At 54.1% G+C, this 17,844-nt stretch overlaps 4 protein-coding genes; 1 reads left to right on the top strand and 3 right to left on the bottom strand.

Moving 5' to 3' along the window:
* The first annotated feature begins 1,107 nt into the window (after nt 1-1,107).
* Nucleotides 1,108-1,401, top strand: CHC_T00002061001 (hypothetical protein). The gene has a single exon (XM_005713027.1). The coding sequence runs from the start codon at nt 1,108-1,110 to the stop codon at nt 1,399-1,401; it is 294 nt and encodes a 97-aa protein (XP_005713084.1).
* Nucleotides 1,402-9,591: 8,190 nt separating this feature from the next.
* CHC_T00002060001 (hypothetical protein) lies at nt 9,592-11,553 on the bottom strand. XM_005713026.1 is given in 2 exon segments: nt 9,592-9,705; nt 9,706-11,553. 1 exon segment carries the CDS (start codon nt 11,551-11,553, stop codon nt 9,706-9,708), a length of 1,848 nt encoding a protein of 615 aa, XP_005713083.1. The 3' UTR covers nt 9,592-9,705.
* Nucleotides 11,554-11,952: 399 nt separating this feature from the next.
* On the bottom strand, nt 11,953-12,612 carry CHC_T00002059001 (hypothetical protein). The gene has a single exon (XM_005713025.1). It carries the CDS (start codon nt 12,610-12,612, stop codon nt 11,953-11,955), a length of 660 nt encoding a protein of 219 aa, XP_005713082.1.
* Nucleotides 12,613-13,018: 406 nt separating this feature from the next.
* CHC_T00002058001 (hypothetical protein) lies at nt 13,019-14,559 on the bottom strand. XM_005713024.1 is given in 2 exon segments: nt 13,019-13,293; nt 13,294-14,559. 1 exon segment carries the CDS (start codon nt 14,557-14,559, stop codon nt 13,294-13,296), a length of 1,266 nt encoding a protein of 421 aa, XP_005713081.1. The 3' UTR covers nt 13,019-13,293.
* Nucleotides 14,560-17,844: the final 3,285 nt, after the last annotated feature.

Raw genomic sequence — 17,844 nt, 5'->3', positions numbered from 1 at the left:
CGCTGTACGTCACATGGGTCGATCTCCTGTCACTCGAGGGTGACGTGTTTTGGATTTTTTTCTGGATAGCCTTGTTGGCTTGGGTTCTTTGGCCAATGGCAGAAGTGCATCTCGCCGTCTTAAAAGAGCTTGCCGCAAGCTCGCTGCTTACGCTGTACCATCCAATGTCGATATTCTGTTTCACTGGGTATCTACCGAACACAAGCCTAATGATGCTGCGTCCCGCCGTTATGCCCCCCGGAACTCCTCTCGCCGCTCAGATCGAAACCACTCTCAATTCTGTCTCTGTTCTACAACGCAATGCAGTCGCACCTCAAGCTTTCCAAGTGTATGGTGCCGGCGTCCTTCGCTTTTCCGCATTCTGTCTCGAGCGGGACTTACTGTCTTCCTCTGCGGACCACGTGGATGATGCCCTCCAAAACGTTTTACTCTGGACATGTCAGGATGACCCGTCCCGGGGCGTTAAGACTAGGATAGTACATGCTGTATTTGGCTATGAATTAATTGTCCCCGCACACCATAAGAAGCTAGTAGGCTGTCGTTTGGCCCTCCGTGGTCGGGACCGCCTCGTTCCTCGCCAGTCCCCCGCCTCTTTCCTACACTATTCTCAATGGAATCGCATGTGAATATGAAAAGCGAGGTCTCTTGGTTTATAATATTGCGTTTCGCTTGCAATTTAATTGCTATCTCCGGGCAAACGAACTTCTTAACTTAACCGTCCAATACATTGCGCTTCCAGGTGATACCCGACTTCTGCATTGGGGTCTACCATATCTTGCTGGCTTGCGCCTCCGAGAGACTAAGACGGGTCCTAACCAGTTTGTGCGCATTTCGGATCCGTTTGTGCTCCAGATCCTGCCCACTTACGTCTTAGCTCGCTGCCTTGAAGTTGGCTCTCGAGGGAAACTCTTTCCGTTGCACTATGAGACAGTTCTGTAGTGCAGTGACCCTGTACTGTACGCCTGGTCACCGTCGTCGTGGGGCCGCGCTCCCCGCCTTTGACACGTGTGTCACACGTGTGCTCATCCAAAGTGTACGCGTACACTTTGGATGATACCACACGTGTACTGTGCGCGCACACTTGGGAAGGTACCCCACTGTAGAGCAATGTGTACACGTAGAGCAGCGTGTACACATGATGATGCATGTACCCAGCACAGTAGACGATGGGATCAATTTGACCCCTGCAACGAGAGCTACGGTTTTATATCGGCTTTAACAATTATGCGGAAGGGTCGAGCTATTCTCCAACAAGCGCGTGGATCCGCGCTTTCTGTACGCAATAGGGTAAGGATACATAAGGGAGCTATTCGTCCATCCAGCTGCGTTTCGGTAGATTATTCAGCAGCAACAGTAAAGGTTCAAGAAATCCATTCTGTGCATTACGAGCTAGGGTCGTAGTGCAGCAAACATAGTCTCAACCTCTCCACATTCCTTGGGAAACAGTAGGCGCCCGCGTTCCTACTGACGGAGACACCACCTTACAGCACAACATCGCCGATAGTCCACTTTCGGCCTGAGGCGCTGTGCAGACAGTGCGATTCTGTCGACATTCGCGAATTAAGTCAGACGCCGTTTGTCCTGGAAAGGTACTACAATGCCTTTACGAAGTGAGAGCCCATGGGGCAATATTGTCCTGCATAATGACATGCAGAAAGGTTTGGAAAATTTGTTCAAAGGATATGCATGTGCTGAGCCTTCTCTAGAAGGCGAAACTCTCCTGTCCGTTATTCGAGAAGACGTATCACATATGCAGTTCGTTCATCCGGAAATCGTATTCAACTACGAAATTTATTAACGGATCAGGATTTTTTTACAAGGGAAGGGAGTGACAATCCCTCAGAATCAAGAGACTGGAAGCTTGATTGCAAGAAGAGTTATTGCAGCAATTTGGAGCGGTGACGATCTATCAATGCAGCGTAGGCAGGCCTTGGCCTATCTGGACGCCTGTCGGAATGGGGATTTCATGCCAAAGTCTCCACAAATGACACCAGGTAACCTTAATAATCCTGTTCGGCACCTATTCCCCAATTCACCGGTGAATGGCGGACAAGCAGGATCAAGAGGGTCCGAAAGTTCAGCACATGGCACCGAACAGTATGAGAACAAAAGAGCCTCGTTTTTTGCTTCCAGATACCGGTCTCAGCGTGAAAAGTTTAGAGGGGATCTCGAGGAAAATCGGAGTGATCATATTTCAACCTTTATGGATTATTGCAATGACTTCAGGATTTCCCCCAATGACCGCGAGTGCTATCTACACTATTCCCTTGCTGGAGATGCTCTTATCTACTTCAAGGAGCAGGTGAAGGGTAGGTTCCGCAGCTGGGGAGAATGTGTCGGGAAATTCAATGACAGATACGCATCCATCACTAAAATGGAAGAAATGACGGACAGGTTGGAAGACCTCCACATTTCTTTGTTGAGAAACGATGGAAAACCGTATAGATACGCTCTTGATTCTCTTATCAAAGAAATTGATCGCCTTGCACCAATGGCGCACAAAGAGGACCGGTCTGATAGACGCAAACGAAAATTCCTCGAAAACGCCGTGCAAGGAGTCCCGTGGGCGAGGTCTGTTTTGATGCAGACCCACACCAAACTACTGAACTATAGACAGCTGGCAGATGAACTTTTCAATGCCGAGCACGCTGATAGACAGTTCTCTATTGGGGCGCAAAGATTGGAGACGAGCAAATCTATCCGCCGCGATGAGGCTACGCTTCGGCAGTCCAGATGGAGAAATGATCCCTCAGTAAATATCTCTGAGGACTGCAGCGAAGTACATTTCGCAGGACAAGGTCGTTATGGTCGCCCTCCGATGAGCTCTTCATCTTTTAGACCAAAACAGCAAAACAATCACCAGGCCCATGCACACGATCAACCAATGAAAACCCCGCCATTTGTGGGAAGTTGCTGGAATTGTCTAAAGAAGGATTGTCGCTTAAACTCCTGCCCGCACCCGCGTAACCATGAGAGAATTAAGAAAAACAAAGCTCTTGCTCGAAATTGGTTCCGTGAAAATGCTCGAAAGGGCACTTTTGAACCAAAGTCTCAAAGTCATTCCAGAAGACATGAGAGGAAGTACGAAGAATATGCATACGTGCCGGGCGGAGCCGGTGACAAAGACCTTGACTCTTCTGACGAGGGTTTCTAACCGGGGGTATTCATGGCCGAAATATCCCCAAACCAAGGCCCAAACCACCACCTGAGAAACATTCACGGACGACAACAACGTCTTTCGATCAAAAATGTGCTAAGGGAATCCATGCTCGCGCCGCGTCAATGGCAGTAGCAGATCCTTCTTCATTACCCTCTCTATCGCCTTTTTCTGCATACATCGTCAAACAAAGTCCCAATATTTTGGCACGCAAGCCGATGATCCATATCTACTCCAAAATAAAATTCGAAGGAGGATGCATGGATCCTGGGGCAGAAAAGTCAGTGTGCGGCCTTAACCAAGCACAAGCATACTGCTGAATGACCACCCAGAAACTCAATCTTGCACCATCCCCCTATACGTTTAAATTCGGGGACGGATCACGACACAGTCTTGGCCATATGACATTTCGAATGCCGTCCGATCAGAACTCCTTCATTTCGCTCTCTATCGATGTTGTTGACGCCGATATCCCACTGCTCATAGGGCTTGACGTCCTAGACAAGGCAAATATATACGTCGACAATGTCCATAACCGGCTTGTCCATGGGTCTGGAAAATGGTTTCTGCCTCTAGAACGCAAGCGTGGGCATCTTTTTCTACCTTGGACTACTGCATCAATACTGTTTACACGGAAGGAGCTCCAAAAACTGCATGAACACTTTTTTCACCCCAGTGCTGAGAAGCTATACAATTTAGTCAAAAGAGCAAGACCGCAAGAGCTTTCTCCTCAGACGCGCCAAACGCTGGATGACATATCTAGAGCATGCCGGTCCTGCAAACTCTTCACAATGAAACCGTATCGCTTTAGAGTCTCAATACCCGATGAAAACATCATCTTCATTCAAGAAGTTGCCCTCGACCTCATGTTCATCGATCGCACTCCCATTTTACACATAGTGGACACGCATACCCACTATCAGAACGCCATTCCATTGAAGGGAGAATCAGCCGCAGATGTTTGGGAAGCCTTTGTCGAGGCATGGGCAAGTATGTATGCAGGATTTCCGTCCAAAATACGAGCAGATCAAGGCTCTATTTTTACATCGAACTACTGGCGAAAGTGCACGGAAGACGTAGGAATTGAACTACAACTATCTGGTGTCGCCTCGCACAATTCAATCGGTGTAGGAGAGCGCTACCACGGTCCGCTGCGTCGCGTCTTCCGTTCCATCAGGTATGCGCACCCATCCATTGATCCCGAACTCGCCCTGCGCTACGCAGTCAAGGGGATCAACGACACGTCAGGCCCTGAAGGTCTCGTTCCGTCCTTGCTCGTTTATGGAATGCTACCCCGATTCCCTACGCCGTCGTCTTCGTTACCGGATCAAGAGCACCGAATGCGTGCGCTAGAGACTGCGCGTAGAGAAATGTCAACTATGACATCCCGCTTACGTATTCAGCAAGCCCTCCGAGCGAAGCTTCCCCCCGCCACTCGATATTTGGTAACTCCGGGCGATCGTGTGTTTGTCTACCAAGAGAGAAGGAAAGCGTGGACTGGACCCTACACAGTACACAAAATCCACGAAAAGGAAGTTTTTGTGCACGTGGACGGAGCTCTCAAACATTTCAACCTGTCGCAGGTGTTACCTGACCCCGTAACATCCGGTGACAAGGAAATCGAGCGCTTGCTGCAGGCTACATCCCACTTCACATCCAAAGGAGGATCCGGACACCACGCATACATCACCGAAGTCCTCCATCCTCGAGACCCACGTAGATCCAGCGATTCTTTTCAAACCGCCAAAGCCAAGGAGCTTGAAGGGTTGGCTCATCGAGGGGTATACGAAATCGTTTGCTATGAGGATATTAAACATATTCGAAATCCAAATATCCTCGGCGGTAGATTCGTTCTGTCGATAAAGAACAGTGGTACACACGACGAAGTATATAAGGCACGTTTCGTAGTCCGGGGCCACACGGACATTGAGAAAAATATGCTCGTCCATAACTCTACGAATCTGAAGCAAAACTCGATACGTGTTTTAGTCGCCCTGGCGTCCATTTTTGGCTTCTCTTTGTGGTCACAAGATGTATCGCAATCGTATTTGCAGTCTGCAGAAAAACTCATGAGGGAAGTCTATGTACGCCCGAACAAGGAATTTGGACTGCGCAAAGATCAGCTACTACATCTGCTTAAGCCTCTTTATGGTCTAAGCGATGCCGGCGACTACTGGCATGCAACCTTCTCTCGCCACTTGAGAGACGACCTCTGCATGATGCCAACCGCAGGAGATCTATCTCTTTTCATTAAAAAGATACACGGACAACTGCATGGGATAATTGGCACACACGTGGACGACACCCTTGCAGCAGGAAACAACTCATTTGAAGAACATTCAAGGAAAACTGAACGAACTTTCGAGTCCAAAGCGCGGACATACACACCTTTCACTTTTGCTGGTATCGAAATAGAAGATACAAAAGACGGATATGTAATGCACCAATCCAAATTTGCCGTCAAAATCAATTTCATGCCGCAAAATGCTACCTTCCCTATGTTCCGATCCAAGCGCCAAGAGCTCGCCTGGCTCACCCACACACGTCCCGATGTTTCTGCAGACGTCAACTTACTCGCACAAGTTACCGAAGCCCAATTTAATCGCCACTGTATTACCGACACCAACAGGCTGATCAAAAGAATTCATCATTCCCGAGGCAGAGGCCTTATCCAGCATCGTCTGAACAAGAGCCATCTCAAGATCAAGGTCTTCAGCGACAGTTCATTTGCCAACACTCCATCCAGTCACTCACAGCTAGGCTATCTAATACTTCTATGTGATAACACGAACCGCTGTAATGTAATTCATTTTAGCAGTTACAAAAGCAGGCGAGTTGTTCGTTCGGTCATGGGAGCTGAACTATATGCTTTCGCCGACGCCTTCGATCTGGCCTTTTTATTGAAGACGGACCTTGAAACAATGCTTTCTGCTAAAGTTCCTCTCATTATGATGATTGACAGTGACAGCGTCTTCAAAGTTATTGTCAAGAATACATCAACGACCGAAAAAAGATTGATGATTGACATACGAGCAGCACGTGAAGCATACGAATCTCAAGAAATTTCCGATGTCGGATGGATCCGAGGTAGTGACAATCCTGCCGACGGGTTAACGAAACCTGGACGCTGCGAAGCTTTGGAAAATATATTGGACAGAGGACTAGTGAACATCCCGGTCCAGCAATGGGTAGTACGAACAGCACTCAACAAGACATCGTCCGGCGAAACTTATCCCCCATGCAACGTCATTTCGACCGACTTTCCGTAGCTTCGTCGTCCAAAAAACCCGGAGTGTAGAGCAATGTGTACACGTAGAGCAGCGTGTACACATGATGATGCATGTACCCAGCACAGTAGACGATGGGATCAATTTGACCCCTGCAACGAGAGCTACGGTTTTATATCGGCTTTAACAATTATGCGGAAGGGTCGAGCTATTCTCCAACAAGCGCGTGGATCCGCGCTTTCTGTACGCAATAGGGTAAGGATACATAAGGGAGCTATTCGTCCATCCAGCTGCGTTTCGGTAGATTATTCAGCAGCAACAGTAAAGGTTCAAGAAATCCATTCTGTGCATTACGAGCTAGGGTCGTAGTGCAGCAAACATAGTCTCAACCTCTCCACATTCCTTGGGAAACAGTAGGCGCCCGCGTTCCTACTGACGGAGACACCACCTTACAGCACAACATCGCCGATAGTCCACTTTCGGCCTGAGGCGCTGTGCAGACAGTGCGATTCTGTCGACACCCACGTGTACCACACGTGGACACACGTGTACAATACGTGGACACACGTGTATGAAAATCGTATGACACGTATATGATACGTGTTCGACACGTGTATGACACGTATACATACGTGGTGCTCACAAGTATCTAGGCTAATTAGCGTCTAATGCCAAGTGGAAATTTTAATGGCGATAGTTAATTGGTAATTACTCATTTTAGTAACCGACGCCGACGACGGCGCTCGGTGTATATAGGTCGGGTGTCGAAAGGCGCTACAGTAAAGAGGCGCCAGGTGATCGTACCCCATCTCTGGTAGGATCCTCTACGGTTCCTATCTAGTTGGCTAAGCCTGGTACCTGCGCCATTCGTCGTCATCCTTTTTCTTGTTTTTACTTTACTTTTTGCACTATTTTCTACATTTCTACGCTATCTTTCTTCTTCGTTCTTCTTTCTTTTTCTTGTTGTTTTCTCCTTCTAGCTCACTCCCGCTGGAGTGCACCCTCCGCGCAAACCGCGATCTACTCGCGGTATTGCGTCGAATCCCCTGAGTTACCAGGACAGAGGAATTCGAACACCCTGGTGGTGACTGTGCCTTACGTCGCGCATTCTAAAGCGAGATTTACGCCCTCGTTGGCGGTGTAGAGGTGTGGCATTTTGTTATTTGAAAATCTGACAGTGTATTGCCAGTTTTTTAACAAAATGGATGCAGTCGTTGTAAGAAAAGCTCAGTTTTTGCAATAGTGGAATGCGGTTTTTGCAAACAATGTGTACTACAGAACAGTCTTTTCTTGCATATACCGCAGTCGACTGTTGTATCCAGTTGAAGCGCATTCTCGGCCTGTCTAGTCGTCCGAAGTATGGTAAACCCTCTATTACCTACCTTTTTCGATTACAGTTTTTTGTAAGATTTCTTCTTTTTTATTAAAACGAGCAGTTTTTGATTTTGTCCAGGAGTTCATTCATGTTTTTGTCCAAGAATTGACCAACCCCCCCTTTTACCTTTTGCGTAACACGTGTACTCATCGCGGCAATAAAGACGCGCATCATTACGGGTGTATACGTGCGTGGCGTCCCGCATCGGCATTCAACAGCAATGCGGGGTGACGTCTGACATGTCGAGCGGGGACTCACTAACGTTGTCCGTAAAGTCGCGAAAATACGTGTTTTGGCCTCGAGTTTGGCCGGATTTTCTGATTGCAAAATTTTCAGACGAGTTTTGCAAAACTCACAGCATACCGAAAACTCGGGACATGTGAGTTTTCCACGAGTTTTCACATCCGCCAGATTACTGTACGGCAGTGCCGGATCGACCCGTCTTGAAGGAAAGCGAAGTGGGGTTTCCGCTCTCGCATCAGCACAAACGAGTCTCATACTGCACGGTTCGTACCGGTTTGCGTCATGGACGCCCCTATCACTTCATCTACCCAGAGTCCATCAACGGATCGAAGCACCACAAGATCTGCCACATATGCCGCTAAAGCAATCGCAGAAGACAGACAAGTAGAAGCTTCTAAAAAGCGGTCCTCTCTAAACGGCCCCCCCTCAGCCCGTCAAGAAGACGAAACACATCGCCCTTTCGACTGAGAACTATTCTATCCTTGTGGCGGGCTACAATATTCGCGTCAGCGAGTATTCGCCCAGGTGCACGTGATCCGTCCGACGGCACAACGATGTACAGGGGGGGGGGGGGGGGGGGGGCACGCGCAATAGTGCCGCTTTCATTATTGCCACCCTCGAATTAGTGCCGCAAATACCGGCAGACACAAATTCTGCCACGTGTCATGCACGACGTCGTCATCGCCCAATCCTCATGCGCCTCAGCTCAATTGGTGATGGCACCTCACTCAAAGACCCTAACATGAATCCTGAAAAGATCGCCAAAGCGAAGCGTACGCGCCTTACGATTGCACAGAAAATCGAGGTTGGGCATCTGCTGCAGGTCGGAAAGTTGGTCGAAATGAAACAGAAATTGATAAATCTATGGTGGATGGTATAGTAGGGTTTCTCTCCCGACTGAGCCTGGTGCCAGAAGACGGCCTTGCAGAAACTGCAGAATTCTGCAGGAAAGATGTGGAGGAATGGATTGAGATCGAGACTAATGAGCTTGTGGCAGAAACTTCTATTAGTGATGCTTGCGATTCAATACATTATGGTGGAGAGCTACAGAATCAGTCTGCCAATGATGCTCTGATGGATGATTGTGTGGCAGAAGGCGAGTGTGAAATTACGGAGAGGCGGGCTGTACCGAGTGCTGTAGTGTTAGCAAGGTTGTTTGGGTCTTTGGAGAGTCTGGGTGTGCAGTGCGATGTGAGCAATGCCTTATCGCACTTGAGGTCCGCAAAACGAGCTTTTCTAGAAGCTAGGCATGAGAGACAGGGTCAAAGGCAACAACAGCAGACTCTAATAACAAACAGAGTTCTGGCCGGGTAGTGATTCTGCTTTCTGATTGTGCCGCTCCGAATTAGTGCCGCATTATTAGTCCTTACACAGGGCGGCACTAATGCGTAGGGTTGACTGTACCAGACTTGTGTTTGTTGCGGGCAGGTTGCTTGCTGGAGGTCAGTCCGCAAAACTCGTGGTGGGATTTTTCAAACTCGGGTTTACTTTACGTCCAGCGAGTTTGTGGGCAAATGGAAAAAAACAACGCGTTATTTTACGGACAACGTTACTGTAGAGGCCATTTAAATTTAGGGTCAAAGTGTAGATTTGGGGGATTAGATTTATATTCTCGAGCATTGGTTTGTGGCCATATCATAATCTACAAGCATGCAGAACCAGCTTCCATTTCGGCAAATACTGCAAGCACCAGCACACCTAACCTATGGCGTTCGTGCCTTCCAATAGGGCGAGTTCTTAAAGATACTGTTGTCCTTCGGCGTCGCTGCGAAAAGCTCGACGCCTGGTGGGGCGATGTACGTAAGCTTGGCCGCCGCGTGACAGTCGATCCAGACCGGCTCCTCATACGTCTTCGCCCCCCCGCTGTCCACTTCCATCTCCGCCGACGAGGAGGAGTCTACCCCGGAACACTCGGACGCCACTGTTGACTCCTCGCTCCACCTCTCACGCTCATACGCTTGCATCACGTTGCGCTGCACCCACTCTCCTGTCCGCGCCTTAGCTCGCACCCGCCGCCCCATATCCTCAGGCACCGTCACCCGCATTACGTGCTTAGTCATACCCTCGCACAGGTCATATGTCTCCCAGTGGCACCCGTCCCCTAACGATAGATACTTGCCGATCCCCGACGACCCGAACCATCGCTCCAGTCGGTCCCCTGTATTGGTCTTCGTCCCTGCTTCCTCCTCCTGCCCAGCCTCCTCGCCCATCGTTTCCGACACGGGTTCGCACACCTCACAGCTATCCTCCTCGGCGCTCAGCTCCACCCACGTCGCGCTCTTGATTCCCGTTACTTCGAACCGCGGTCGCGTTGATCCTGCACGCGGTGGCAGCACCCCGACGGTCAGCTCCAGCCGCAGCGCACGACACATCTGGCTTGGCGGCACCCCACAAACCTCGGCGCCGATCAGACCCGAGTTGAAGCTCCCGATTCTCACGTTTGTCCGGGATGGGGTAAACCCGCACCCTTGCTCGGGAGAGACAAGCTTGACCAGGTCCGTCTGGACCTCGTCCGACTGAAGGAACTCCAGGCCGGCTTGTCCGTATGTACTAGGTTTGTGCAGCTCGCAGATGGTGATGTGTGACACGACTGTCATCCATGGGGGAATGGTTCGGCGCCCCGTGGGAACAGAGATGACGCGCTTGATGAACTGGCACAGCTGGGTGTCCGGCTTGCCCCTCACTGGCAGGAGCTTGTCCACTTTGGCCTTCTTGGCCCTGGGCTGCTCGCGGTAGTGCAGGCTGTCCCTGTCTTGCGGGATGAGGGCGCGCGACTGGGTGAGGTTGAACCAGTGCTCAGAGATCTTGATGAAGATATGCTGGTACATAAACTTTCTCTTCTCGTGCAGCTTGAGCTCAAAGCGCTCGGCGCGCGGCGAGTTGGTGTTGGGCTCAATATCCAGGATGTTGCAGATAACGTTGGCCCAGGTCTTGAGGTTTGTGTTGGCATGCGCGTCGGCGCACTCACGGATGGAATCACCAATGTCAGACTGGTTGAACGGGAGGTCATCAATGCCTGGCATGTACGCGCTCGGGCCGAACAGGGAGACGCAGTACGAGCAAAACATGTCCGAGAACGGCCCCAGGGCCCAGTTTTCAAACTTGACGTGGATGTGTTGCAGAATGCCCGGCGTGCGCGCGACGGTGCGCCCCAGGACGGCCGGCTTGATGCGGTGCTTGACGAGCTGTGCCGACGTCATGGTATCTCCGTTGTCCGGCTTGATCTTGGCGTAGGCGAGCAGGACGGCAATCTCATGTTCTCGCAGCACGTCGGAATCCGTGGCCAGCATAGGCAGGACGCGGCACGCGGCGAACAGCTTTGCCCAAGCCTCGTCGGTAGGGCCCGGGTAGCCAAAGCCGCAGATGTACTGGACCCAGGTGACGAGGTCGAGCCTGCCCGTCTTGCGGATGTCGCGCTCCGAGGAGAACTGGGCCAGGGCCTTTGCGACGTCCGGCTGCTCGGCGCATGCGGCGTAATGGGAGTGCGGGCGCTCGAGCGCGGCGGCGACGAGCACGGCGTCGGCGGCGGCGGTGGCGGAGTCGTCTTGCATGGTTCTTTGCGTGGGGGGTCAGCGGGGCTTGCGGTGGTGCGGGGCGGTGGGGCGGTGGGGCGGTGGGGCGGGTGAGGTGGGGAGCTTGAAGCAAGCCGGAGCTACGGCAGCTTTGCCTGATGCTCGGCAACAAGATGTGGTTCCGCAAAACCAGATAGGGAGGTCGCCACAGCGGCACGGGTGGACAGGCTGGCCGTGAGATGTTGTCCAACGCTGTACACACGGCGCTGTCGAGAATGTGACGCGCATATGCGTCCCCGCTCTCATTGGGTCAACCGATCGCCGTTTCCGCGCTTCAGAGAAGGAAAAAGTTATTCTGCCTCCAGCACGTCCGCTCAACACCCCCCCGCCGCCTCCGCGTTTTACAACTATTACACGTTTAAACCACGTGTCAACGTGTCATCCCTGTCGCTTCCTCACCCCTTGCCCCCAAAGCTCCCCAACCTCGTCATCTCTTCCTGTCACCGCCTGAACCACCGGCCACACAACCGCCTTAACCCTCTCCGCCACCTCCTCCATTCGCCCGCTCCCTTCCACAACGCTCCACCCCTCCCCCTTGAGCCGATCAAACACCGCTCCGACCCTCTTCTGCGTCTCTGCTTCCTCAAACCGCTCACCCCCAAACCCCTCTCTCCCCCTCGCCTCGTCCACGCCGACCTCCAGAAACACGACCACGTCCGGCCGGGGCAGCCCCTCGTCCGCCGCGAGGCACCACTCCATCCCGAGCCCCTTGGCCACGGAGTACGCCACCCCTGAGTACGCGTACCGGTCGTACACCACCGTCTCGCCCCTGCCCAGCGCTTCGCGTATCGTTGCCGCCTTTTCCCACCGGTTGGCCGAGAAGAGTAGATGCGCAGCCTCGTCCCCCAGTTCCGTCTTGCTCGTCAGGTACGTATTCAGCACCTCCCCGATCGGCGTCGTCCGATCCGGGAACCGCCACGGCAACCCGGCCGCAAGCTTTACACCCGTGCGTGACAGCCCCTCCACGCACAAGCGCGTTTGCGTCGTCTTCCCGCAACGATCCAGCCCTTCGAACACGATCAGCGTACCGCGTGGCATCTGGGAAGTGGGGTCGGCAGCGGTGCGTCGGTGAACCGGAGCTCGGCGTACGGATTATGACGACGAACAAAGCTAGGCTGATATCGCTTGCTTGATCCAATGCGCCGGAACTGATACGTCATACTGTAAGCGTTTGACGGGTTCTGTAAGAAGTCAACGTAACAAGTCAACTCACAGTTCAAATTTACAGTACAGCGTAGGAGTGGTAGGAGTGGCACGGTTTCTCTTTAGAGTTTCCCTTGCGCAGAGATCCATAGCAATTACTGTAGAGTGCCGACGACGGCAACATTTCGAAATCTTTATGTTTTTCAGAGGTTTCTCTTTAGAGTTTCCCTTGAGCAGAGATCCATACATCTCCGGTTTCCTTAATGCTCACGTCTACGGGAGCTACTTATCCCTCATTCCGCAAGACCGTAACCATTTCTCGTTCGTTTTATGTATATTCCATGGTAGCGCTACGCTCAACGCGCAAAGTCAACCTTTGAATCTACTCTACTGTACAGATTACCTTAATGGTCGAACCTTAATGGTCGATATATCAACATCTTATCAAGATCTTCTCTTTCTTCTCTTTCCTTGACCCTACAAAGCCATCGAGCAGCTCAAAAATCCATCCACCCCCACTCCCTGCTCACAACTCACTGTAAACTACTCCAAATCTTACTTCCTCTTAGTCTCACATCATTCAAAGCTAACGTCAAAACCGTCACAGCCTCCAAAGTCGAAGTCACCACCACCACCAACGTCAAACTCACCACCACCACCAACGTCAAACTCATCACCACCAGCGTCAAACTCACCACCACCGTCGCCGTCACCCACATATACGTTCGAATCCCCGTAATTAACCTCGATCGAATTCCCACTCTTCTTCTTGCCATTCAGCAGCTTGGCACCCGCTTTAAGCAGACTCTTCGAGTCCTTGTTGGGTACAAGCATTTTTCCCATTGGCCCAAGTAGTTGCCCCACCCCCGCTTTCCCCACTTGCGTGAGCACTGACGAAACCGCCTGTGCCCCGTGCCCTGCCGTCGCTTTGCTGTAGCCTGCCTGCCTGTACTGCGTCTGCTGCTGCGGATACCCAGAAGCACCCATAGCGTTTCCTGTGCCATATTGGCCGTTTGGGACTTGCATCTGCGGTGCCGTATAACCCGTTGCACCTGCCCCATTCACATTGCCATAGGCACCATTTGGATACATCATCTGCTGCAGCCTTGTCGGCATACCACTTGTTTGGCCATACGCAACGTTCGGATATGGCATCTGTTGTGCCACAGGAGTCGTCTGCTGCGGCGCAAACGAGCCAGTTGCACTGCCATACCCCCCACTGGAATACTGCGTTTGCTGTGCAACTGGCTGCATCTGCTGTTGTGCAGGCGCTATCCCTTGTCCAGGTGGTGGGAAAGGCGGCATCTGCGGCATCTGCGGCATCTGCGGCATCTGCGGCGGTGCAGGCGGTGCTGGTCCTATATTTTGAACATGTGCGGGGTAGGACGGCCTCTGCTGCTGAGCAGGCGCTGTCCCTGGCAAGGGTGTGGGGAAGGGGGCTGTCTGATACGCAGCCATCCCCCCGCCCGGTCGCGTCTGGTTCCCGTACTGGTGTCCCCCGTGTTGTTGCTGAGCTGGGGCTTGGGCTTGCATCTGAGGTGGCCGTCGTTGTTGTGGCTGTGGCATGGAAGCGGGCGCTGTCTGCACGTAAGGAACGGGGATCTGGGGGCCGGTGAACACGTCCGGCGCGCTGGCATTTGACTGCGCGGGCCCAGGGTTTGGCCTGTACTGGTTGGCAGGTGCGTTGGGCTGAGGCTGCGAGTGAGGCGGTGCGAGATTTTGCGGCGTGGCTGCATTCAGTTTTGGATGCGTGGGAGGGCTTGCATACATGTTCGGCCCAAGTTGTTGCCCTGCATGCCCTTGCATAGTGGTGCCATATTGGTGCACTGATTGCCCTTGCATGTTTGGCGAAAATTGCTGCCCTGGTTGTCCTTGCATACTCACTCCTGTGGGCGGCGGAGGTGGCAAATACTGCGGAGGGGGAGGTACAGCTGGTCTGGTAGGCTGCTGCGGAGGAGGTTGCGGAGTTCGTTGAGGGGTTCCTTGATAAGAAAGTCCCATGGACGCACGCGGTGGTGGGCAAAGTTGCGACTTTCCCGGGTACTCCAGCATATTCGATATGCTTCCCTGTTGTGGCATACTTTGCACTGACGCTCCAGGCTGCGGCATATCGTGGGCAGTAGCAGTGGGTTGGTGCGTACTTTGGGGAGCAACGACTGGCTGTGGTGTGTGCTGAGGGGGAGTGGTCTGTTGCGGCCTTCCTTGAGTTGAGGGGTGCGCCATGCCTTGAGGGGCAGTCGAGGGGTGCGCCACGACTTGAGGTGGAGCTGGGGGGTGTGCCACGGCTTGGGGTTGAGTTGGGGGGTGTGCCACCGCTTGAGGTTGTGTGGGGGTGTGTGCCACGTCTTGAGGTGGGGTCGGCGGGTGCGCCATGACTTGAGGGGGAGTTGGGGGGTGCGCAATGTCTTGAGGCGGAGTTGGGGGATGCGCTACGACTTGAGATGGAGTCGGCGGGTGCGGGCCATGGTGTGGGGGTGGGGGATGTGCGTACGGCGCTGCGGTGCTCGCCCCAGAAGTCGCTTGTGGCCCCGGGCCCTGCGGCGCAGGCCGCGGCGCCAGTTGTGCCGCGCTCTCCAGAGGCCGCACCGGTGCGGCAGTCGCCACGGGCGCGCCCTGCACATATCCGGGGGCGAAAACCGGCGGCGCGGGCTTTCCAGCAGGGCTGACCGATGGCCCGGAACTCGGGCGATCCATCGTCTGCGACAGACTCGGCGACGGCGGAATGCTCTGCGGCGGTGTGCTGCTCGACTCTGTGGAGCTTTTCGACGAATGCTGCCTCTGCGGCGGGAAGGAGGACGTCGCGGGCGGCGCCTGCGGCCTTTGCGGCGCCACCGCCGGAGGGTTTGTAGGCACGTGCGGGTAGGGATACAGCTGCGGCTGCCCGGGCGACGGCGTGCTGTTCTGTGACACAGGGGACTGCCAGTCGGGAGGCACTGCAAGCGGGGCAGGCCGGGTTTGGTATGGCGGCGAGTTGAACGAGCCAGGAAGGGCCTGCGCAGAATGGTCGGGCATCCTCCCTGGAGGGATGAACGGGCGCGCATGGCCGGGCATTTCCTTAGGGTGACGGTGGATGAAGCGAGGGTTGGGCGGCGCGGGAGCGGAGGGCGGGGCAGCGTCGGGCGCTGACAGGGGGCTGGTGTGCGCGGACGAGAAGGGTGACGACGAGAGGGCTGACGGCGGGCCCCGTGGCGAGCCGCCCTTCGGAGGGGGCGAGCTCGGTCTGGCGAGGGTGGGAAGCGCCGGGCATGACTGCGAGGGCAGCTGAAGTGAGGCGGATGACGCGCCCGGGAGGGCCGAGGTGCTCTTCGACATGGCGCGGTTGAGCGCGTCGTCGTCCTCGTTGGTGAGTTTTGGCGGGCGGCGGTCGACCCAGGAGACGGAGCCGTCGCGGCGGATGTCGCGCTGCCCGAGCTTGACGTGGTCGCACTTGGCCAGGGCCTCTCGCACGGGGTTTGCGACGAAGTAGGCGTTCTGCAGGTGCAGGAGGGCGAGGACGGCGCGGTCGACGACGAGCAGGCGGGCCTGGTCGATGGTCTCCATGGCGGAGTAGAGCTCGAGGGTGAGGCGGTCCAGGGCGAGGGCCTTGTCGTGTGCGTCCTTCTTGTCCTTGTGGGCGGTGTGGGCCTTGGCGGCCTCGAAGCGGTTGGCGCGAACAGTGTCCGCGCTGTGGATGTCGGCCAGCAGGGTGCGGATGTCGTGCTTGACTTTTGCGACGTCGGTGCGCGCGGCCTCCGCGCGCGTGCCGCTCCCCGGGTTGGCGTGGGCGCGGCCGCGCTGGAGCGCGGCCATGCAGGTGTGGGCTTCGACCTCGACCGAGGCGTAGAGCGCGCGAGCGGAGACGGAGAGACGGTCGTACGACTGGAAGATTTTGCCCCACGCAACCTCGTTGTCGGCTAGGACAGCGAGAAGGTCGTTGAGGTCCCTCTTCCAGGCTGTGAGGACGGCTGCCGTCTCGGCGTGCGAGGCGTCCTTGCGGTGGACGGCCTTCTTTTCCCCCCCCCATAGCGACGTAGTGACTTTCATTTTCTGCATCATGACGGCTGTTGAGGGGGGCGGCGGAGGGCGGTCAGGTCGCCATAGGGGGAGGCTGAGATGGTGAGCGGAAGACGTGTGCGACCGGCACGGTTTGGTGGGATGCGAATATACTGTACCAAAGGGTACGGCGTGAAGCGAGCTGTACTGTAGGAGCTCGTCGACGAGAAGGGACAACAATGCAGGCAGGCCGTACTGTAGCGAAAACACAAGCGGATACCGTAATTTACCCGTAATTTACTGCCTCTTATTGGGCTGGCCTCGAGAGGACGCGAACGGGCTGGCGACTTGGTCAAGTTAACGTCGTCAAGTACTGTACGTGGGTGGACGGCGTGGCGAAACTGTAAGAATGGCACTGTGCACGGCCGCAATTGGGTGGGGCGTGAGTAGGGTGACCAATTGGGAAAGTGATCAGGATAAATTACAGCGCGCCCTCCACGAACGCAGCTATTATGTAACCCTCCACGAACGCAGCTATTATGTAACTGTGCGGTACGGAGGGGGGCAAGTCGCACCTATCACTCCACAGGGTCTCCGAGATAGAGCTTTTTAGGTGTCGCGCCTATCATCGTGTCACCTATCACTCCACAAGGTCTCCGAGATAAGAGCTTTTTACGGGTACGTGGCCCGGCCATGCCACTACGGTACGGTGTGCGGCATCTCTCTTGTTCTCCAAGCGCCCTTCACTGTACAACTGTAATACGTGGCAAACGTGTAAGAGTACACAGGAGTATACTGTACCGGTACTGTAAAAGCAATATCTCATAACTTTACTGTACAGTATATCATACTCTTAGATGTACCCTTCTGTACCCCTTCTGAAGGGTACACGTGTTTCCAACTCACCTCATGAGATCCGTGGGGGATCTCCTGATGTTGACATCCATCCTGATGCTGACATCAGGATGTCAACATCGGGATGTCAACACCTTGTTTCTTAGCTCCCATGCCACACGTCCCCCACCACCGCCATCCCCACCGCCATCCCCACTGCCGACACCTTGCCTCTTTGCTCCCATGCTACCCGTCCCCACCACCGCCATCCCCACCGCCGCAATCCCCACCGCCGCCACCCCCACAATCCCCTCCCCCGCA

Source organism: Chondrus crispus, genomic scaffold, assembly GCF_000350225.1.
Source record: "Chondrus crispus Stackhouse genomic scaffold, scaffold_123, whole genome shotgun sequence".
Classification (NCBI taxonomy): Eukaryota; Rhodophyta; class Florideophyceae; order Gigartinales; family Gigartinaceae; genus Chondrus; species Chondrus crispus.
This window is presented reverse-complemented; position numbering and strand designations above follow the sequence as displayed.

Bases quoted from the DNA above. Each gene is read 5' to 3' on its own strand.
- CHC_T00002061001 (XM_005713027.1), top strand. From the start codon at position 1,108: ATGTGTACACGTAGAGCAGCGTGTACACATGATGATGCATGTACCCAG.
- CHC_T00002060001 (XM_005713026.1), bottom strand. From the start codon at position 11,553: ATGCAAGACGACTCCGCCACCGCCGCCGCCGACGCCGTGCTCGTCGCC.
- CHC_T00002059001 (XM_005713025.1), bottom strand. From the start codon at position 12,612: ATGCCACGCGGTACGCTGATCGTGTTCGAAGGGCTGGATCGTTGCGGG.
- CHC_T00002058001 (XM_005713024.1), bottom strand. From the start codon at position 14,559: ATGCAAGGGCAATCAGTGCACCAATATGGCACCACTATGCAAGGGCAT.